Below are 24,871 nucleotides of genomic sequence, written 5' to 3'. Positions count from 1 at the left end.
TTGCTCACACCTTGTCGTGAACATAAAAGACCACCAGTGTTTCCCTTATTAACACACTACTTTAACCCCTTAACATTTGTATTTCATACAAAGGCTTATTATTCAGTAACTACAGGGACTTCAATGAAAACTAATGGAGCTATTCTTAGGTTATAGAAGTGTGCAATAAAGATAAGATAAGATAAGAAAAACTTTATTGTCCATTAAATTTACATGTAATGGAAATTTGTCTTTGGCAATCTGGCACATAAATACATAAACACATAAAACACTTAAAAACACTTACAGCAGCAGTGCACATGAACTATGTAGGGGATTATTTATTATGTTCTTATTCAGAATGCTCACAGCAGTGGGCACAAATGATTTTTTGTACCCATTCTTTCTAGCTAGTGGGACCTTAAGTCTCCTGCCTGATGGCAGCAACCGGAATGATGAACGAAGGGGGTGGGTAGGGTCCTTGTAGACCTGAGTTGCCTTGTTGGTTATGGATCGGATGTATAAGTTCTGGAGTGACAGTTGTTTATCTCCAATAATCTTACTGGCCTGGTTAACCACCTGGGCCAGTTTATTTCTTTGCCTAATTGAGAGGTTCCCATACCAGGACACAACATTGAAACTGAGAACACTCTCTATAAGTGACCTGTAGACCATTGTCAGAGTATGTTTGCTGGTGTTAAAACCCCTCAGCCTCCTGAGGAGAGTCTCTGCCTTGCTTTTTTATAAACATAATCTACATTATTCTGAAAAGTGAGTCTGTTGTCAATTATTGTTCCATTTAAAGTGATCGACTTGTTCCACTTCCTGCCTTTTCATGGTGATTGGTTTTGAAGACAGATCCTGCGCTGTCTGCTGCCACCCTCCCTCCGAAACATAGCTCCTTGGTCTTACTGACATTAAGATCAAGGAATCTACCATCAAACCAAGTGGCTAGATGGTTGATGCACTGAGAGTAGGAGGGGCTGGTCACTTCTTGCAAGCAGGCAACAAGGGCCATGTCATCAGCATATTTTACAAGAGAGATGTCTTCGCTGTTATATTTAACCTCATTTGTGTACATAGAAAATGGGAGATAAAACACACCCCTGTGGAACACCACTGTTCAAGACAAGGCAGTTGGAAAAAGTGTTGTTGATACAGACGTGTTGGGGCCTCTCTCTCAGAAACTCCCTGATCCACAAGACAAGGCTACTATTGACATTCAGGTCACACAAACGTTGCAGAACAGTATTAAAAGCAGATGAAAAATCCATAAAAAGTACCCGGACATATTTATTGGCCTTGTCCAAGTGACCAAATACTTTTTCCAGAAGAATCAGTGTGGCATCTTCCACTCCTCGACCAGCTCGATAGGCAAACTGCATGGGGTCCATGAGCTTAACTGTTTGTGATATAAGCTCCCTGCTCACTTGGCGCTCCATGCATTTGCCTAATAATGATGTAAGAGCAATAGGTCTGAAGTCATTCAACGATTTTATGTGAGCTGTTTTTGGCACTGGGATGATTGTTGCCATTTTCCAGGCTTGGGGGACAAAGCTAGTATTGAGAAACATCTGGAATAGCTGGGTAAGGACAGGTCCCAGTTGGATGGCACATTCCTTTAAGACCCTTCCCTTAAGCCCATCTGGCCCATTAGCTTTATGGGGGTTGACTCTTTGTAGGATTGAGATAACTTCTTCTACTTTAAGTGTCATGGGAGCAGGTGTCATTCCTGCACAAACAGAATCACATTCATCACTAAAATCATGTCTATCAAATCTAGAATAAAACATATTCAGGTTGTTTGAGAGGTGAATAGGATCCTCACACTGAGGGGCTACTCTATATTTCCCTCCCATCATTGTGTTTTTATATATATATATATTGTGAATGTAAAATTTGTAAAATTTGTAAATATTCACTTGTGTTCAAGCACACATTATATCTGTCCATCCACCCATCTATCTATTTGTCTGTCTGTCTGTCTTGGTCTGTCTATCCATCTATCTATCCCTCCATCTATACATCCATTCCTTTAGCCATCTCTTGACCTGTCTGTTCATCTTCTATCTACAACCATTTACACATTTATCCATCTATACATCCATCTATAGATCTATAAAGTCTACATACTTAAAGAGGACAAAAATGAGGATTAACCCCTTGAACAAACTTCTCTGACACACTTCTATAACGTAAGAACCAGACTTCATCATAGTCCATGTAGTTACTGAACAATAAGCTTTTGGATGTAATCAGCAGGTAATTAGACATGGATACAGACACTCAACGCTCTTACACCATGTCCTCCAATGTGCTGCAATTACAAAGTAAGCATTCAGGAGAAAAAGAGAACATGAGAAACTATATTATAGTCACATCAATAATAAGAACCACAAAAGAAGAACAGAATGAAAGAAATGGCACAATAAATAAGAGCAGGGAATGAGGAGAGCGACAGGACAAGACAAAAACAAAATTACTTTTTTTGTTCTACTACAATGGCCCAGATCAATCACAGGCAATTTTGCAGCTAAAATTCAATATTCAGTACGTGAAGAACTTATTAAACAAGAAAAGCACTTTTCAGTTTCCATTGCATCAGTGTATATTTTATTTTACTGATATGATGTGACCGAGTTTGTTTCTGCAAGCTTTCTAAATCACAAATTTGGCTGGGGTGGCTGGGCTGGGGCTTGGACAGCTGGGGCCTCCCTGCATTTATTTACAGCCACACAGGAGTGCACGCTTACTGAGGACTGCAGTAGATTAAATAAAACCTTAAATCAAACCGCTCAGCCCTATGTCCTTATCTTACTACATAAAAAATGGAGGGCATTCAAACCAACCCAGAAACATATAAACATCTCCAACTGCATCGCGGCACTGCGTCCAATCCTGCTAATAGAGAGTGAAGTTAGAGGCTGACCATCTTAGTTAAACACGGCTGTTCCTCACCATATCATCCCCAGACCAGGAACATATTGATCTTAATATCAATTTCTCAACATAGATCAGAGAAGCTGCAAAACCACTTAATAGGAATCGATTGCGGCTTTGGAAGAGATTCAAGACGTGCTAATTTACAGTACACAGTATAGACAAATAAAGGGGAGACTGTTACTGTTATGCTTTAAAACCACAGAATAATAATTACCATATCGCTGCACTAACACAACTAGAGGAAGCTTTGATCAGTGAAGATAAAAATAGAGGTTGCATCGCAAAGTTTCATTCTTTCATTCTCTATACAATTAATTTGTACCACGTTGGCATGGTTTAGTGTACAAAATGATTCAGACTGATGGCTGGATTATCAGTTAAAATGAAATACAGAATCAAAGGTGTTTCCTTGCCTATACAATCTAGGGCTTAAAAACATGACTCAGTGGAAACCTGGCATCCAAAGAAGGCACATTTATTCTCGTTTACGTCTGAAAAGGTGTTCACTGTGAAATCATGATGGAAACGGCAGGACTGGCGGTGAAGGCAGGGCTGGTGGGTGTGGTTATTCAATGTAGACATAGAAATAAGAAGAAAACCTGTTGAATATATATATATTAATATGCCAAAAGAGCAGATACTTCATGATTCACAGTTTGAACTGGCAAGGAAATTGCAGGTTTGGTTACATGGTCTCCTTTAAGCTCCTTCCAATGGCACTCTATTCCGATGCCGCTCTGACAGAGGCACCATAAATTAACATGATCCACAAACTGCAGCAGTGAGTTACGTTTTTAGAAGTTAACAAATAGATCTGTCATGAGGATCTGAGAAAAGTGGAATAAGAAACTTAGTGAGTGAGCAGCAATTACACTTCAAATCTTCGAGAGACATGCTACCAGAAATGGGTGCAAAATTTACTCCCACCATATTTTTCACTTGCGAGTCTCGATTGCAATTAAAATGAAACCATTTTGGAAATGCCAGACTCTGGTTTAAAACCACTGCTAGCAGTAACAGCGTGTTTGAAGAGCAGGATACAGCAAGAGAAAAGACCAGGCTACTGTGCACACATTACAAAACAAAATCAGAGTGAATTTACAACACTAAAATGGTTATTTCATATAAATAGCATGCAAAGTACCTACAAATATCAGTGAGAAATGTGATTTTGCTGCAGAATTTAAATGTAAATTGCAACCAAATCATCAAATTCATAATCAAATATCAGTACTGGGGTGGGCAATATGGCAAAAATATAACATCAAGCCATGTTCTATATTTGTTTCTTCTGGGGTTTTAGTTGAAAAAGGAAAAATGCATTACTACTGTAAAAAATACCATCTAAACTATAAGCATAGTGATCTTTTATTCAATGTTTTACATCCATTAAGCTGGGCCAATTATCCTCTCTTGGACTCCTGCCATCTTCAGGACTCAAACCTAAGACAGCCACAGCACTTGGGAGCTTATTATTAATAAACATGCTGTTGTTCAGCATTGTGGCAGCCCAGATGACAACCACAATACACTCAAGAGAAGCTACCATTCCTGCTACTATTATTTCCAGAGTTTCCAGGAACCAACACCGAAATTCCTGGCCCTTTTCAACCCTGCTCAAAACCAGCTCCCATCCTCCTGCAGGCCTGCCTTCAGCAAGCCTATGCCAACATAATGCTCACCAGCTTCACCCAAACAATACCTCTAGACCTTTGACATGTTATTACGGCACTGTGCGGCAACAGTGAATACATATTATTATGAACCTCTTGTTCCTTTGGCTGATATCTATGATTAATGTCTTCACACTTCTTTTACAGTTCTTTACAATGGAAAGAAATCTGGAACTAGGTCAGCTGAATCTGGCTCTAGATGGTAGAACAGAAGTCATTCTAAAAGTGAACTGGACATACAAAATGCATGCTAAATTACATATTTATTACAATATTACATATTGTGGCAGAAGCCACTTGCTCTATTCCACAGAAGGGGCTCTAGAGGCATGGTATGCTGAGCTGCGCTGCACAACCTTTCTGCAAACCAGACCAGAGCAAGTCGCAGCCGCCACAATATATTTATAGTGCTGTCAGATTTAATAAGCTAGAAAGGCTAGTAAATCCCACCTGAGTACAATTTCTTCTGTGCTACCCACTATGGTTAATTTGAGTGATTTTATTGAAAGGGCCAATGTTCTTTTTTTGTGTTTTGATTTTTTACTGTCCTTTTTTACCCCAATTTGCAGATCATTCATAACAAGGCAAGTCAAATCTGGTTGACACTTTATTTTCAGTGGTCCTTTTTAGATGAAATAAACACTCAACAGACTCTATAAGATAAACAACATATCAATGATGTAGCATCAGTGAATACATTCAGTAGATTATCAAGAGACCTTTAATTTTACTGCATTAATAAACTTTGTTTATAGTCCGGTGAATTCAGTTGTTTTCACTTTATCTGGAGTATCCAAATTCATATCAGTTCATAGCAGAGCTCAGTAACACTGAGATTAATAACTGAGCAGCATATTGATTTATCAGTCTACTCAGGCTTTAGCAGAGCTCAGTAACACTGAGATTAATCATTGATCATCACACTGATTTATCTGTCTATTCAGGCTTTAGCAGAACTTCAGCATTTGTAAAGAATCTGTTTATTTGAGTTCTTCTTTAGAGTACATCTTTACATGCTGTGTGCTGATTTTAAAATATTCAATAAACAAGGACAGATGGTGTTTCTTATACATCATTGATATTGGAACACAACCTCATATCTCCAGGAAAAAAATCTTAACTTGCACTGGACATTAATGTAACAAGACTGTTTTCCCAAGTAATTCTAGAGCATTTTTATTGGTCTGTTTATTATACAGTTTTGACACAATGCAAAGCGTAAGCAATATGACAAAAAGCGCAGATACAAGGTTTCTGTGCAACACTGATGATATGTTTTTCACATTTAGTGGGTAAGTGTTCTAAACGCATTCTCCTAAAATATAGGTATGTGTCCTCATATTCAGAACATTTCTTTATTACACTTAAAAACATACCTTTAAAGATTTGCACAATACTGTGAAAATATTCTAAATTGGCACATTCCCAATAACAACCAAAAAAAAAAAATGTTAGAAATTTTGATAAACTGGTGATGATATGGAATGAAGAGCTAGAATCTTCTGCTCTACTTTAGGAGGGTAGGATGGTGACTTTAAGGCCTTGGGAAGTTTCAAGCTGTCATAATGAATCATTTCAGCCAGGACAAGTCAGAGAGGTTAGGACAGAGCTGGCTGAAAGCCTGTCAACAAAATTCTGAAATATACTTTTAATGGGCGTGATCAGCTTTAATTTGCACTGTGGATGAATGTCTCTCTCTCTCTCTCTCTCTCTCTCTCTCTCTCTATCTCTCTCTCTCTCTCTCTCGTATCCCAAGAAATGTTGCTCTCTGTTGTTATTTACCTCTTTCACTCACATCATCCATTTTACTACACAGGAATCTTTCTCACATACCCTGAGACAACCTAATCCTCCCGTAGTAATTCCCCACACCTTACAGAGTCCTTGCTCGATATCTGAAATGATTTCACGACACTGCAACACCAACTATCGCTGCACGACTGTGCCAATCACACATGAACACTCTCAGTCACCCAGTACAGGTCTCCAGTGCTTTAGAGGATTACCTTTAATCCACAGGTCTGGATCCACATACAGCACCCAAGCACAAGTGAGATAAGGCAGATATGACCAGGTCAAGCACTGACCACTGCTTCTCTGCACTCCTTCAGCATCACTCCTGAATAGAACAGACAACCTTATTCGGTCAGCTCCACTCTGCTGCACTAACAAAAAGCATGCTGTTTTTCAGCGCCTGAGCAGAGCCGAGATAAAAACAATAAATATTTGTGGTGAAAGTCAGAGATGTTAGGCTAAACAGTGCAGATCCACATCTGGTTCCAAACTATTGCAAGGCTGAAGCTGCATGTTTTGGGCAGTCAAAGAGAGTTTAGCCTCACTCCCAGGGGTACCACCCAGAATAAGGTACATAAAAGATCACAAGGACAGATTGTATGTCTTACGTACATTTTTCCGTACACAGCAGACGAACCACATTTGTTTTATACTTCAGTTCTTATTTACAATTATTGCTTGTGAGATCTACAAAAGTTATGACACTTATTTGGCCTGGCTGAAACGGAATTTTTGGAACTTATACTGACTTATGTTAGACCGAAAAGCACACAGGTTATTAATATCCAGTTGTAATACAAAAGTTTAAACACCGGTGGCCAATTACACGTTTTGTTGATTATCTAAGTGAAAATAAATGAACACATCCTCCACAGAGAACATCCTTAAAAAGTGCCACTTTTCTGCAAATTTTCATGCACAATTTCTATTCATTTGCTGAGTTTACCTTACTGAAAAAATCAAACGACAAAAGTAAAGTGAACTTTTGCACAGGCAACATTTTAGGTTTTATTTATTTCCAGCATATTAAATTAAGCTAATAAGTAGAAGATGTGCCAACTTATTTTCACTTAGAAAATCAACAACCATGTAATTTGATCGGTGCACCCAAACTGTTGCTTACAACCGTGAATATCTGGCAACATCTGGCAGTATTTAGAAATTTTGATCTTCTGTCCTGTTTAGTAAATATATATAATGCTGGAGTAAGTAAAACACATTTGGATGAAATAAATCAATCATGTCAGTATTCACATACAACAAATGAGGACATGGTGTTCACCAATATTATGGATCCTAACTTATTGTGTCAGTTGTTTCAGTGGCAACTTCAGTGAGCTGCACAGATGAGGTAAAGTCAATGCAGCTTACAAGACAGAGAACAGTGCCCCTGTATTAATGCACAACATTTATTTGAGCGAGGCTTCTATTTTCCATTAACGTTTCTGACTGAATATGAAGGCATCCAATGTGTTTTAATTAAGGATCTCCTGATCCAGTATTTTGCCCCCCATAGGCCTGTCGTGGTCATCAACCTTTATCTGACAACTGATCGCCATTTAAATAACTGAGATTAACAATTTGTCTGTTTTTTGTTCACTGTAGGCAACTATTAAACTATTGGTAACTATAAGTAACTATTACATTTACAAGTCTAAAACAGCAAAATTGGCTGATTAGCCATCTTGCTCCCTAGCTAACAAACATCAAATAAACAAACATTACTCACCACTGCCCTCTAAAAGAGTTATGAACATCAAAAATGACATGTTTCAGTAAACATGTGTTCTGATTTCTTTTATTTACACATATTTGCCTCAACCGAACTGATGTAAAACCCCCAGTTAAACTTTTTGCAATGTAATAACATGATTGTGAAAGCTAACAACTGTGAAAAATAATGGTGATCAGTTTAAATAATTGCAGTCATCTCCAACAACTACAATCAGGCGATTATTTAATAACAGTGACAGGCCTACTTTCAATCTGAATAATTGTTCCAACTAATGTTGAATATCGACTGATCAATCTGATCTTTGTATTTTGACAGATAATAAAAATACATGTCATTTAAGCAAGAATACCTAATCCACTAATCAATACTTTAGCAAAATAACGTAATTTTTATTATGTGAATAATGTGACATTCTAGACTGATATGTTTTGGGGTTTGTTTGTATATATATCTTTAGTGTGTTTAATACTGGCTTATGATCAAATGTGCTCGATCTCTCTGGTGATTAGTCTACCAGTTACGTTACGATATTTTGCAGCCAAATCACTTCATTTTTATCATGTGCATAATGGTTTTTTAATGTGCTGTGTGTGGAAGTGTTATTAGAATTTATCTTATTTTTATTATTTGCTGTTGAGGCCAGTACAAAAGGAATATATAATATGTAATATATATTAAATCTATAATATTAGAGTAAATGCCAACAGTAACATAAACATAAAAGAGTTAACATCAGCCAGTAATAGCAGTCTACTGCTAAATTAGACTAATGATTGGTCATGTTTTCTCTTACTTGGGAAAATGAGACGTATAGTAATGATAAATGCTACACTCTAGTTTCTGAATGCTAATGAAACGGAGAATAATTTGTTGACTTATGTGGGTTGATAAGATAAGGCATAGTACACGTACAGTATGTCCGAGTAAAATGTCACGTCCTTGTCGAACATGTCACAGCTTTAGGTCTACTCAGGGTCCTAGTGCTCCAGTTTTGTTCACAGTCAATAATACTGACGTGGGTGAGGTACTTGTTCCTTTACAACAGTACAAAGAAATGCCTAAACATTAAAACACCTTGACTGTGCCAAACCTCCCACGGTGAGATCAATATCTTAATCAGTGCTTTAGCAGGACACCTAATGGAAGTGATCAGGATGAAATGGTAGAGAAGCTGAGAGCTGCTTATAGAAGCTTAGTCATATTGAATATAAAAGCAACAGGCGACATCAATTCAATATCAAGGCCAATAAACGCATATTTCAAAAGAATCTACAAATCCTGAAAACGGCAGATATAATAAGCACTTGACAAGCACCTTTAAGTAGAGATTAGTCACTGAACAAATCATTGTGGTGACGTGCAAATTACATGCTGCTTTCTGCTGCATCTTTCTCACAGTTGAAGAAGAGGAATTTCATTCAGGCAGTGAGCAAAGCTGTGGAAATTACAGCCGCTCTGCTCTCTTTCAAACTCAACAGGATGCTCTTAAGGAACATCGGTGCGAATGTACAGCGACGCCATGCATCTTCAACATGCCAGTGTCTTCCAGTTAGGCCCCGTTACCAAGGAAACCTTGCTCGGGCTTTCTGCCCAGGCTGGACCATTTGCACAGCTATCACGATACAGTAGAGAAAGCCCAGGAGGACAAAACACGACAACACAATAAAAGGTCTGAACAACACGTACGTACAAGCTGCGGTGTGATATAGATTAAATCAATTAAACGCATGCAGAGTGTCTGCAAGAAAACAAGGCATTTGAGTTATGTATGAAAAGGCAGAAGCAGGAATGCAACGCTGCCATACTGAAAGCAGCAACAGCCATTTTTGACTCTCATAAGGATTTAAGAGCACAAAAACTGGCAGAAGTTTTTGTTTTCTCAGACTTAAGAATATATATACATATATATATATATATATATATATATATATATATATATATATCTGCTTTTCTGCATACTTTGTTAGCTCCCTTTTACCCTGTTCTTTAATGGTCAGGAACCCCACAGGACCACCATAGAGCAGGTATTATTTAAGTGGTGGATCAGTCTCAGCACTGCAGCGAGACTGCCTTTTCATCTACAAGGTAGGTGTGTCTAATAGAGTTTAAAAACTCCAGCAGCATTTGATACATACACATATAAATTGAACGTTAACAACTGTGGTAAGTAACTGTGATCAGTTATGTAATTGCAATCATCTCCAACAATCACAATCAGGCGATTTTGTAATAGTGACAGGTCTAGCCCCCCCCCCAATTCAATCGGAGTACTTTAATGTTGAATATTGGCTGATACTAATACATCATGATGCAGCAATCTGAAGGTTTTGATTCAACTGTTTCGATTTTGAAAAGTTAGAAGTGATTATAGTTGCTTATAATAGTTTTTAGTAAAGTATGGGCTTATTTAAAGTTAAATTAATGACCTATTTTCAAATGTTTTGTTATCTATACTCTACTAGTCTGTAAATAGTTCTGCCAGTCATTTGTGTATTGCTTGTGTGTAGTTTGTGTTTGTCTTTTTAACTGAATCATACCAAAGAGGTGAGATTTCATGATATATTAAATCAGTTCCTGAAGAATTGTTACTGCAGCAAATAAGCAAAAATAAAATGCACAAAATTATTTACTGCAGTATTTTTTGGTATTTGTAAATGGTATGTTGTATTTTCATCTTCAGTTTTAATATATAATTCCAGACAAACACCTGCACATGATTCATGGTGATGTCAGGGATTTACAATCTTATTCATCACTTTGCTCTCTGTGCAGCTGAATTTCTAGAACCCCTACGCAGTGTTTCCCCCAAAATAGAATGGCCGGTTACCATCAGTGCATTGCCCAGATCATTTGCAAACTCTTCTGTGAGCTATCAGCTACATCCAGACAGCCATTCATTCTAAATCACATCTTTCAAGCTTGAGATACGTACTACTGAGATGAAACAGAAAACATAGTAGCATTCTTTAGCTTATCAGAATAGTCAGCCCACTTGTACGTGATTCAATAAAAAACGCTTGGTTCCATCTCTATGCCTGAGTACTACAGCCTGTCTCCATCGCACACCTTGAGAGCAGATCCCATAGCTTTAGCACTACGTGTGTGTGTGTGTGTGTGTTGTTTGTGTTTCTGTGTGTGTGTGTGAGTGTGTGTTTTGTAACGCATGTAGAGGAGGAGATGAGGGGGAAGTTCAATGAATAAGCCACGCAGCTGTGTTTGATCCGGGGGAAACATGCATTAATACCCTGCAGATGTGCTCACCGCTCTCGATCGCACAGCCCACGGTGGGGAAGAAAGGCAGGATCTAGCTATTGTAGTCAGAGAGAATTAACTCAACCTGGTGGGGGAGACACATACAGTAGAGCACATATAATACAAAGCCAGCAACTGCACACTCATATGAAACCTAACTAAATTATATTCTTTCATGTATTTATAAAGCATATCCACACACAGGTATGAAGGTCAACTTCTGGAACCAATCGTTCAAACCAAACAGCAAATATTTGTGACTCAATGCTTTGGCATTGGGAAATATGAATGCTGTGTGGTTTAACTAATGGCAGACAGATTCCTTTCACCCACAGGACCCATTTAAAAGTTTCAGCGTAGCAACAGCAAACGTTTCATCCAATCAAATAACACACGGAGCTGGTAAAACGCAATGAACTTTCCGAGAAACAGTAACTATTTTACTGAACCTATAGTGCAAAAATCAGAGAGCACCCTTCATCTACTTGATTTCCAGCCAAACCGGCCACTATGTACAAGTTCACAAATCATTTTTCAGGAATAGTCAATGAATAAGCCACGCAACAGAAGTTTCCAAAACTGTTCAAACAATGATTAAAGGAAATAGAGCAAATGAGACTCCGAACAACTGTGCAAGACCTGGTAGACCACCAAAACTGCCACAATCAGATAAACAGTACTTCATGCTGTATCAGATAAACAGTATTTCCACTGTGAGAACATGACGCTATGGGTCTGAAAGGATGTGTAGCTGACAAGAAGCAACTGTTGAGAAAAAGAAATAGACAAAAAGAAGAAAAATTGCACTAAAACAATGAAACTGGACATCTGAGGTGTGGAGTACAGTTTTATGGACTGATGAACTCTGATCATGAGAAGCTTAAATGCTTTCAATGTCTAAGACTGAACGTAGGTGTAGAAAATTATCTCTCAAGATTTCTTTGAAAGACTGAAAGTAAATCTTGCACAGTACTGCAGGAGACATTGTTGGATGCATACTGTCACAGCCACATCAAAACCTATATCCTGCAAGCCATAAATTCTCAGTTCTTATGCAATTATACATTTTATGCAGATTACTCTACATCTGTTGAAACCTATGTTGCTGCCATAATATTTTTATGGGGTGCTTCAGAAAAACTACAGATAATCTAATAATTAAGGATTTTTGGCCAGAATTACAGAAACAAGTTTATCATATATGTATATATATATATATATATATATATATATATATATATTGCAATAAAATATAGGGTGATTCAAAAAGATTAATCCGATTTCAAAGCGCCATATTTTTACAACTGTGAGGCGCCGAGGAACCAATCACATACCAATTGAAAGAGGAGGTCATAGAGTTTCTGACTGTCACTGGAAGATGGCTCCCTTCAGCGAGGAGATGGCGACCCCTGAGCAGAAAGCGTTTATGTTCTCCACTTCGATAAGTGCGAATCTGTCATACTGTCAACGTGATTTTCGTCAGCAGTGAACTTCCAACAGCTCAAAGCATTCATCGTTGGTTCCACAACACTGGATGATCTCCGAAATCACACTGAAAGAGCTGTGAGTACAGTGACACCCGACATGTTCAATCGAGTATGGGATGAATTTGACTATCGTATTGATGTCTGTACAGCTGGAGGAGGTCATATTGAGCACTTTATGCTCACTTAAACTATTTACAATAACTGCATTGTTCTGTAATGATTTACAAGTGAAATTAATCATTTTGAAATCGGAATCTTTTTGAATCACCCTGTACATTTTAATATTTAATATTTAATATTGCAATAAAAAAGCATGCTTCCATATTAAACTATTACACTTTTGCTTTTTGCAACAAGTCTCCCACAGCCACATTTTTTACTAAACTACATGAAGGGATCCTCACTTTTCACAAAATCGTCAGCCAGATTGAAGATTTTTATTATTCAATCTCTTCTTCATCTTCCAGGCTTTGATCTGTTAACCCTGGGGCTGTCATAGCTGAAGGTCACTGTGCTGATAACAGTGCTCATGTTGAAAGCCGTGGCCACGCTTTTGAATACTGTGTTTTTAAATGACTACCGGTACTACAGTAAATAATGAACTTGTTTCTGCTTGTCTTGAAAACTAGCCACATGCTCAACAGAACAAAGCATCCTTCTCAAAATCATACTCAAGCCACATTAATTCTTTCTTCCATTCGACTCTGAACTTTACGGCCTTGGCAATAACTGAATCGCAAAAGGCTGCAACATGTAAAAGACTCCTCTAATTAATCACAGAGATTTTTCACTGTGTGCTTTGAACACACCAATTACAGCTCCAGATGAGTGTTTCTGTGGGTGTTTTTATGAATCAAAGTATTTATATAATACAACAAAAGTAAATTTAGTCAAAAAACCCCAGTCTTTAAAACCATTTCACATAACTGATCCAACAATGCATTTTGCAAGGTCGCAATTAAAATACAGAGCAATACAATTGCAATGTTGGTATTTTGTCCATATTGTACCCACTCTGAGGATAACAACAGCTATCAGACCTCATCCGGCGATGCTGGCCCTGCTGATGACGCGCTGTGCTAACAGCAAGAGCAGCCGTGACTGGAAGTCCATGCCATTCTTGGCTCCAAAAGCAGACTGACTCAGACGCAAGGGTGCAGCAGGGGTCCCCTCCCAACCTCACTAACCTCAGCTCGGGAAAAAAAAGCATTCTGCAGTCTGTGGTTAAGGCCTTCTCTTTGAGAAGCTTAAACTAAAAAAATGCTTTCCAGTCTAATCATTAAGTGAAATGGTTCCGTCAAGTCATGCATTTTTCTTCTGTAACGCTTCACTATTTTAATTCTGGTAGAGATGGAGAAAACTCTGGTATCAGCCCTTCCAGATGAATGACAAGGGCCACCTGGCCAGTGTGACAAACCAGCAAGCTTAACTTCAAGCTGAATTAAGAAATGTTAGGCCACACAGCTTTCCACATACACATCTGCCCAAGCCGCTACCCTGCCCTTTAAATCAAAGCAGTACATAACTTAGCTGCACTATAGGAGCACACATAGAGCCTGGAGCTATTTTGATGTATCTTATGAGCTTTTATGGGGCATTAAACGGCTTTTATTCTCTTCTTTTCGTCCACAGTTCAGCACATGATTTGGCCATTAACTGGAGCGTATCGAGAGCAGCTGCGAGGGAGTCGGTGTAAAGTTGCTGATGTATAAAAGAGCTCCAGGCTCCTTCACAAGGCCACTGAGACACTTCCTGTGAAAAAAACAGCAGCAAGACACTGAGGACCACTCCATCCACTTTCGCCGCATATATTGCCCACTTTTAGCCATTAGAGACACTGTCCTGCCACTAAACGTTAAAGTTTCTCCGCAGAAAACTGACTCCAAACAGAATTAGTCAATGGCAGCTGATGTTAACCTTTATCCTTGGGAAAATAACTAGGGGGAAGATGAGCTACAGTGTGGTGTCCGTTTACACAGTACATACTGTACATTTTATATCCATATCTGCAAGCTTCCCATCAGAGAGGACGCATCCATAATGGAAGTTGATGAATGAGAAATAAAGTTAACACTGCAATGGCCTGTCAGTCTCTTCTCATTTCATAACGAAGTGTACTATTAGGTCTTGAGAGCAACATAGTGGGCTTACATCCAACAAAGCATCAAGAATTATTAGGAATCAATAACAAGAGAAACAATAACAGGATAGGATCCAATGCAGTATGTCAATGTACGCCAGAGCTATGATGCCAAAACAGCAACTAGGCATTCAAAACCAATTCAACTCCAGACTGTCAAAATGTTTACATCTAAACCCTTCTTGGCAAAACAAATGCTCCTACATAGCAACACTGAAAGAGTATCTGAATTCATAAAACCTCACAAAACTCATTGGTCCTTCCAGGCCTGCTGGAATGTGACTGGCTTTTAATAATAGGATTTGCAGATAAATATAAACGCTAAGTAGGCCCTGCAGATGAGACATGAAATCCCATGATCCTAAGAGCTGTTACCTGATACACCAGGGTGTTCAAACCCTTTTTATACACATAGTGTTCATATTGCATTGGCTCTCTAAGAAAGGCCCAAGCAATTGGTGAAATAATTCCAGAATGCACTGTACACATTTGAGTCAGATCACTGAGTCATCAGAAAGTGAGCTTACTCTCCTTAAACCGCCATTTATACTATTTTCTTCCAGATTTGAATAAAGTGCTTCACAGACTAAGAATTACACCTGGCATTTAGTCACTCAGTGTTGTGTGTATGTATGATCATGGCAGTGCCAAGGACTCATGTGCTAAACAGTACAACCCAAAATGTGCTCTGTGTATTCAGCAGACTGTACAAGCATTCATCCAGCTTTGAACAAGCTTAAAAATAAAGATTCCAACAAAGGTTTCATATGAAGAACCACCTTTGGTTCCATTCAGAATCTTTCGCTGGATGAAGAACCATTTTCTGGAAATAAGATGTGTAAAGATATTGGTATCGGCCACAATTCCTTTCATATATAGCTGAAAACATCAAACTATGCATTTCAGGATGGACTGTCTTGGATCATATACATTTTTTTTCCCTTCAATACCCGATCCAGCATTTTGCTGACTTCACAGTAATGATACTTAGTAACAGATTAGCGCAGTCTGAAGCACTATACCATGTATGTGTAAACTAGGAACCATTTAGGAACCTTAATTTTTAAGAGTGTACATTACGTGTAACAACAACCTTCTCCCTAACAAAAACTAAAAGTTTGAGTGACAATGACGACGACTGCTGTGTATTAAGGTGTTTTAGGCACTCACCCTTCTAGTGTTGTCCAGGACACGTGGGTCTGGCCGACCATAGTTGGGCGGATTGGCGTGGGGGTCATAGCCGAGCCTGGCCAGCATGGGTGCGATGACCGGCATGTCCCGCAGCACGTCCACTGGGATCTTTCCCACCCACTTGGACAAGGCCTCCACGTTGACTGGCTTGATCACCTGGTCCGTGGAGCGCTCCACCCTGTAGAACACAAGAACATTTTCACATGCAGTTCTCTTTAAATCAGCTGAACTTGGCTCAGATATTGTCAATGTAGCAGTTAATTTATTACAAGTTTTCTATCACTATATGAATGAAGCACAATGCTGCCTTTATTGTGGGGTGCCATTTTTGTTTGGTCAAAATGATGATTTGTGTCACAAACAAAATTAAAATCTACATTTTTTTTCATTCAAATATCAAATAACAAAATAAATGTGACAACAACATTGAGAAATCACATTTTTAAACTTTAAACTGAATCTCTTTCTGGTCCCTGTGTTGATGAGGTGGTCACATCAATTGTTCATACCACAGCTTAGAACTCTCATTGTGTCAAGTGTGGTCATGTAGTTCTGCCTGAACTTCATCACATTGATGTGACAGTGCAACATGGTACTAACGTACCCCTGCCTTTCATTTCTTTGCAAGAAAAAATATTTATCTTTGTATAACAACCACTTCAGCAGCCACTTCCTGAGTAGCTTGTTTCAACCGGCTAGATGACAGATAACTGAATCTGTGTATGTATAGCAAGCCTTGAGGTTTTTTAAACCCTAAAGCAAAATATGAGGTAGACTGGCAACACTTTGTTTTCACAATGCACACATAAATAGGACCACAGCCACCAACCAGCTCAGTTTGGTGATTTCCCCGCTCAAACACACCAAACTAAACCTGGTAATTAAGTGAAGCGCTGAATCAGGTGTGTGTGAGCAGGAAAATGACCAAACTGAGCTGAACTGCAACCCCTGCAGAACGGGAGTTTCCCATTGCTGACTCATCTTTCGTTTGTTCAATTTTGGGTCATTTCAGAGGGGTACAAGTTCAGCTGACATACTCACATGTGCACAAAAATGCTCAACTCTCTAAGGCTCTACTCAGACCTGAGAGATGAAACGATATTAAAATTTCATATCACGATTATCATGACCAAAATTATCACGATTATCGGTATTATCGTGATATTATTCGCGTGTTGAAAAGTAAAATAAATAAAAAATAAATAAATACTGATACACAAACTGAAACTCGTTTCACCAACTTTTATATTAACACAAATAGAATTGGCAGCAATATGCACTTTTTGTTTGCATAAACATTAAAAAATAAGGTCAATACATTTTTAGTATTACTTTTGTATTACTTACAATACTTGTAATACTCTGCAAACAAAAGAATAGCAAATGTGTTATTATTATTATTATTATTATTATTATTATTATTAATTACAACTAGGGATTTCCCTGCATAGAGAATTAAATCTGGACCAACTCTGAGGTGGGTCTTAATGGAGAATTACTACTTCTAAGAAGTGTTGCACTCAGGGATTTCTGTCCGAACTGCAACTGCAGCATTATTATGCCATTGTGCAGCGCACCAGGGAAAACAGCCAAAATCACAGAGGAATTGCGTGACCGTGCTGTGAGCTGCAGACAGTGTAGAACTCACACAGTGTGTCTTCACCTGTGGAGCTGCTTCTCTAAAAGCATTAAAAACTAAAACACAACTTCGCATCTAAACTGCGGCAGAAACACTCCTGAAGTTTAATCTCTGAAACTCTGCTTTTCCTAAAAGCGGCACACAGCATTTACTCGCGCGAGGTCCCGTCTCAAATGTAGTGCACTATGTAGTGCACTTCGTGGATCATGAAATAGCAAATCCTTCACCCAAAGAGTGCGTGAAATGTTCGACTAAGTCATTTATAATCAACATTAACAACAGGTTACTAATTCCCTATTTAAAACTCAGCTGCTTGTTGATGATGATCGTGTTTGAACAGTAGCGCACTATGTAGGGGACACTGAGTGATTTGAGACGGTGTTATTCTCCTCTCAGACAGTAAACACTGCAAGCGAGACGAGAAAGGGGAGCTGCGCAGATTGAACTTCTTCAGTGTGTGACTGTTAACTCAGAGCTCATTTTGGAGACTCTGCTCCACAGAAATGTGTGTTAAAAGCTTTAGTTTCGATTCACAGCTGATTCACCGATTGTTTTTTTTTATTATTGACGCTAAAAGCTTCATTTTATATGATTAACGAACCATAAGCATAAGTTAAACCACACAAACCGTGACATTTCTTCTATTTCGAAGTCCACAGACTTCTCCGTTAAAGTTAACCTTGCATTCTTGCAAGTAGCGGGTGGTGGTCGCGAAGATGACTCGTATGGTTGGGTGTGTTGCCCCCTTTCGCCGCTATTTTCTTTCGGCCTGTTCTGCAGGCAGGGTGGTCATCTGCAGACAGGGTGGTCATCTTCAATTAACTTTCCTTCTGCATCCTTATAAAACCCAAAATATGACCAAACGTCAGACTTGGTCTTCTTAGAAGGCTGAAATATCTCCGAATCCCCGAGTTTTTCACACCGCGGTAATCGACCGCGGTTTTAACGATATTTCAAAGTTCAAACGGCACTACTAACCGTCATTAATTTTACCGCGGTTTACCGTGAAACCGGTAACCGTTTCATCTCTACTCAGACCACAGATAAAAATGGCTGAAATCTGAGTTGCTGCCCAAATCTAATCTCGTTTGGTCATTCACATTATCTTTTTACAGTGGCCTATATCTGACATTAGTAAAATGCTCCAAAACTGACCTGCATGTGCAAAGAACCTTTATCCCAGTATGCTCATTCAACAGAGCTGTCCTCTTATGTTTCCTTCAGATTAGCAGACTCATTTCATGTGACATCAAAATGAGCTGTGCAAACTGCTCTTTCAAACCTGGAGGACATGTTGCATCACCCCCAGCTGCATATGGGGCTGCATTAGAGCAGACCGGTCAGAGTGCCCATGCTAAACCCTGTCCACCATCTAAAGCTCCCAGGACAGAATAAAACCTTGGAGCAGTGGAAGAAGGTTGCCTGGTCCAATGAGTCTCGTTTTCTTTTACATCACACAGATGACCAGGTGCGTGTGCACTATTTACATGGGGAAGTGATGACACCAGGATGGACTGCGGAAAGAACACAAGCTGGTGGAGGGAGCGTGATGCTCTGAGCAACCCTGCTCGCTGGCAATCATGTCAGAGACATCAATTTGCCACCAACCTAAACATTGTGGTCCAGGTACACCCCTTAATGGCAGTGGTATTCCCAGATGACAGTGGTCTCTTTCAGCAGGATAATACACTTTGCCACACTGCATACCATGTTCAAGAATGGTTTGAGGAACATGACTAGCATTCTCGGTGCTGCTCTGGCCTCCAAATCGTCTAGATTTCAACTAATCAAGCATCTATAGGATGGGCTGCAACAAGTCTGATCTGCTGTGACTCCACCTAACAAACTTACAGGACTAAAAGGATCTGCTGCTAATGTGTTGGTGCTAGATACCATAGAGGTCTTGTAGAGTCCATGCCTTGACTAATCGGAACGGTTTTGCCGGCACGCGGAGACCAACAGCAGATTGGGCCATAATGGTTTGGCTCATTGGTGTATATTCTGGAAAAACAGTCTTGATTTGTGTGAATCCTCTTTTGACTTCTTTGCTTCTCTCTCTCTTTTTATTCATTGTCCTTGAAGCAAACCAGATTTTGAATAGCTGAATTCATGTTGTGCATGTGTTCCAATCTCACTGTTCAGAGGCTGCACTGGTGCGTATCGGATACGTATCGGATTTCCGTATCATATGTGAAAGAGGCCCAAATCAGAATTGAAAATGTCAGAATCACGTTGTCTTTTGCAGTTCATACAAATCATGAATCTGTCACAAAGAAAAAGATCACACATTGCCTGCAGTGTGAAAGTAGTATAAAACATTTTGAAACACTGGTCACATTTTATTCTGATGGTCTTCTACAGCTTATCTCTTTAAACTCTAAGGCGTGAAGCCCTGTAAACGTTGCCATGGTGATAGCATTCCTAGCATTTCTGCCCATGTGGGGGGTGATGGTGATATTTTATCCTAAAAGTTTTTTAAAACACACTACAGTGTTTTTAATAGTGTGAAATTCAGGAGAATCGCTCCACTGAAAACAATGGAACCACCAACACACAGCATTAGAGTCAGGGTCAGGGAAAACGTAGGCTGAATTTTACAGTTATTTAGTTGAATGCAATTTAAGGAAAAGCCAAACATCTACAAAGCATCTACAGTAGACCATCAAAAGAAAGTACTGAAACAGGCAAAGTGAGAAAATGCCCTAAGACGCTGCCTAAGCTGGGCTTTTTAGAGTGCAGGCACTCAGCAGACAGATCAGCACCAGTGCTTTACCGTTCTTCTTACTGCATCCAGCTAATTCTCCCTAATTGGATCGCAAGATACAATTAAAGAATGCTCCAAGCTTCTCTCCACTTACAGTGGCATGTAAATGGTTTGAATGAATGGCCTTTCACTCTCTGAGATCATCCCCTCTGTTACCACGCATCACGTTTCATGGGCCACATGCTCAGATTTGATTAAGATAATGACAATGGCAGCAATAGTCTCCATAATTCTACTGTACCAACTGGCTACAGTCATTATAGAGACTGCTGTGAAAGGCAGCAATAGCTTATACAAACAAGAATCTGTAGGCTTATAACATGGTTGCAGTTTTCGTAATTGCACAAGCTCATATTATGTGTGGGCATATGTCTGTCTTTTCATGTCACAGATTTTAAAATAGCACAAGCCAAACAACAGTGTTACTGTGGTTACAGTGTGGTTTGCTTTAACATGAAATCTTGTGGAAGCAAATTTGCAAGCAGATTAAAAATGAATCACAAATTATTACACACCCATAGTAAATTATTGATCTGTCTGAAAATGAAATATTCAGTAAGCTGGGGATGAACCAATGAACGGCAGTTTTTGTTTAGAGGGGAAAACACAAGTTCAGGGCCTTGGTTGCTGTGGGATGTGGATTAAGTGCCACTAATATTTGCACTGAGAGGAAATTAATGTCAGCTAGGCCTCAGCCAGAAAATCGATTGGCCGTGCAACACATGCTAAAGTTATGTCTGGTTGGACTCATCAAAAGACTTGGCCCACAGTGATGTTTCCATGTGTACATCAGTCTTTATCGATGCGGTTACAGATATTATGGACTCAGACATTTAAGCTTCAAAGGGAATTTCATTGATTTTTCAAAAACTGTGCAATAATTCAATCACTTTGTGAACAAAGTCGTTGAGAGTGGTTTGATGTGAAATGGCTCATTATAGTGAAACTTACCAACTCAGATCTCTTTACAGTGGTGGTGATAGGAACCAAGGATACAGCCATATCATTTACTATCTAGTGAGCCGACACATCTTCTGAGCCTAACTAGAAGTGCTAAGTGATATCTTTTCCATACCAGTATACTAGTATTGATGTATATATTCATTATATTATTCATTATATTATATTCATAATAACATTTTCTCCATAAGAGAGTGGAGTTCCTGTTGCCATGCTGATAGGAATACTAAATAAATAATATTGTCATTATCTATTTACATAATTTGTTTGGTCAAGCTCTCTGTCACATTTAAAATATGACGAATTCTAGTTGTTAAATTTATTATAACTTTAACTTTACAGTGCTTTCTCAGTCATTTAGCCTCTTCTAAATATTGAATATTTATTACTTGAAACCTGTGAAGTTGTGCAGGACTAGCATATTAGTCATTTTATGCATCTGTCAAACCAAACTGGTTTTATATTAAGGAAAACAGTGATTACAAACATTCTTTTAGCATAAAGTAGAAGTACTCAATAAGCACGACTTCATTAATAGCTTCATTAATGCAAACTTTTCATCTGACTGTGATACAATGATATATTTGAATACATCACCTAGCACTGCTAGGATAACAAGGAAATACATCCAGAAGTTCTAACTTTTCCCGAGACTTCTAAAATGAATCAGAGAAAGAAAAGGGTAAAAGGAAAAGGTCCTCTGTACAAGTCTCAGTTAAGGAAAGGAAAAATTAGCCAATTAATTTTGGACCACGTCCTTACGCTGGCCTTTTACCACGGGGAATGGAAAAGTGTTTCAGAGGAACGCTATGTATTCATTTTCCTCCCTCTCGCTGTGTGTTTTAGGGAGTAAGGCTTAGTTGGAGCCAGACACAACTATTGAATTCATAGCCCCCCTTTTGTTATCCCCCACTGTAGGGAAGACTAGAACCAGATGGGGAACAGATTACGACAGTCAATACCCATCTGCAGCCAAGGCATTGGGGATATCCAGCAAGCCCTGCCGCACAACATCAGAGAGCAGCCCCCTCACACAGACACGCTGCATGGATGGAGTACTAAGCGGCCCCAGCAGGTCTAGAACAGGACACACTCTTCCTCTCATGCAAGAGGCCCAGGAGCTTTCATTTCCAGAAGAAGGTGCGCTAAAGTTAAGCAATATGAGGAGGATATTTTTCTCAATATTAGTATCAACAATACTTGTAGAACCACGAAAAAAAAGGATCATAAAAAGACAGATTTAAACCAATTATAGAGAACCTGTAAACAACAATAACAGCAACGACAACAGTGTAACTGCAACTGTATAAGAACAAGTACAGTACTGTTATAACACCTTTCATTTATTTCATTTCCCATCGAAAACAGCTATTAAACTACACAGAAGCCCCAACAATTAAATATAATTTGATTTTTCAGTATTTACTGAGTCCACCCTTCTTCTCTGTTCCAGCTTACATTCCTTTCAGGAGACTTGCTTTCAGTTTTTTAAAGAAATCTGCAGGGATGTTTTTCCATACCTCCCAAGTTCAGTTTTAGAAGTTGGTTGCACTTTCTGCTTCTCGTGATCCAGGTAACCTCATTCAAACACCTTCAGTGATGCTAAGGTCTGGACTCTAAGGTGGCCAGCCCATTGTTCTGAGAACATAAGCGGCATCTTTGTTTGATTTGGAAATTTTCCTCTTTTTTTGTCTATTTCCTTTTCTCAGTAGGGGCTTCTTAACAGCTATACATCCTTTAAGACTAGCATTGAGCAGTCTTCTCCCTCAGTGGAAGGATGGACAGAAATACCTGTGGATTTTTTCAGATCTAAAGCTAGAGTAGAGCTTGATTTTCTGTTTCCTCTCTAAGATGAAAGCTTTTGGTACTGTTTATCTGATGATAACAGTGTTCGTGGTCTACCACATCCTGCAAAGTCATAAGGAGTTCCTTTTCCTGTACATCTTTGAATAATTTTTGGAAACTCTTGTTTGTTTTCCTCATTTTTTTCCTTTCCAAATAAATAAAGGGTGTTCTCTGACTTTTTCACAGTACTGTAGCTGACTGGATGTTAGGCCATTATCCACATAATATCCATATTATAGATTTATACACTTTGGCACTGCGGTTTTACCGGTGTGTTTCCTCTGATCCAACTTGCCAGCAAACCTCAGAAACACAAAATATTGTGAAAAACATATTGTAATGTTATAATTTTGCCATATTGCCCACCCTTACTGTGTGCTTTCTCCACTTTCATTCCACTGAGTAAGGAACTAGGGTTAGGCCTGTGGTGACTCATGCTGCCGTTGTGTGTTTCTATGTGTGTACGTGTGTGTAAGAGCTCAGGAGGAGGCGTGACTGTCTGCCTCGTCACATCTCCTCAGAAAGCACTCACACTCACAGAGCTGGCCGGCCTGAGTTGAAGCGCAACTCTCCTTTCACTCAGGCTGCTCCTCCTCCGCATTCACAGACACTCCAGCAGACTCTCCAATGCTGCAGTTCAAAACCTCTTGGATCATGGCTCAGGCCATCAAAAACTCTGGCTTTGTTTTCTTTATATGACTTCATCACAGCCTGGCCTGTTTCAGGCTCACTCTCACATGAGAAAATAGCTAGAGGGTTTGTCAAGATTCCATTCTTTTTTTTCTTTTTTCTTTCATAACACTACAAAGTGAACTATCACAACATTCAACTCTGAACATTCAAAGTTACTGGACTGAACACAGAAAAAGACTGTAATTCTTATCCTAATTAGCATTTCTAATTTTTAGTCTCTTTGTCATGAATACAAAACTTTTCAAACGTTAAATAAATCTGATTACTGTATAATTCAGCCTGATTCAGTATATTCTGAAGGGAACATCAACAGCGACATAAGGAAATACAATATAGTCGTAGTTGTACAGTCCCCTAGTGACAGTAAAAACATATTTACTGCTGGTTTTAGAAAAACCTTCTTTGTTTATTTCATACAAACAATGGCAAGACGCAGTATTTCCACACATGAGCATAACTGAACTTTTAAAGATTTTGGGTGATGTCATATCCTACATTAAAACCACATTTATTCTACCTAAGATGTGACTGGTCTGGAAACACAGCTGTTGAGCTGAGCTGGTTGAACGCACTTGGGGAGGCAGGTGCTCTGTACCACTACAGAGTGGTACAGTTGCCTAAGTTACGGTGTACATTTCAGCCTCAAGTCTTGGGAAAAACACTGTCAAGTCTCGAAACGGCTTCATGCTAAGCGGTCATGTAAAGTCGGACTTGGACAGTAATGTTTGTATGCGATTTGCAATTTCGTTCTTTCCTATTAGATTAACTACAATTCT

The 24,871-nt window shown here is 39.0% G+C and overlaps 1 protein-coding gene across 3 annotated transcripts in view; it reads right to left on the bottom strand.

Annotated features, from left to right (window-relative positions):
* tpst1 (tyrosylprotein sulfotransferase 1) overlaps positions 1-24,871 on the bottom strand; it is a 57,070-nt gene that overhangs the window by 12,169 nt on the left and 20,030 nt on the right. For all 3 annotated transcript variants that reach the window (XM_036561140.1, XM_036561134.1, XM_036561145.1), the window contains one exon: positions 16,174-16,372. In XM_036561140.1, the coding sequence (XP_036417033.1) occupies positions 16,174-16,372 (199 nt within the window). The remainder of the gene's footprint in view (positions 1-16,173; positions 16,373-24,871) is intronic.

Source organism: Colossoma macropomum, unplaced genomic scaffold, assembly GCF_904425465.1.
Source record: "Colossoma macropomum unplaced genomic scaffold, Colossoma_macropomum, whole genome shotgun sequence".
NCBI lineage: Eukaryota > Metazoa > Chordata > Actinopteri > Characiformes > Serrasalmidae > Colossoma > Colossoma macropomum.
Note: the sequence above shows the minus strand (reverse complement) of the source record. Positions and strands in the feature narration are given on the sequence as shown.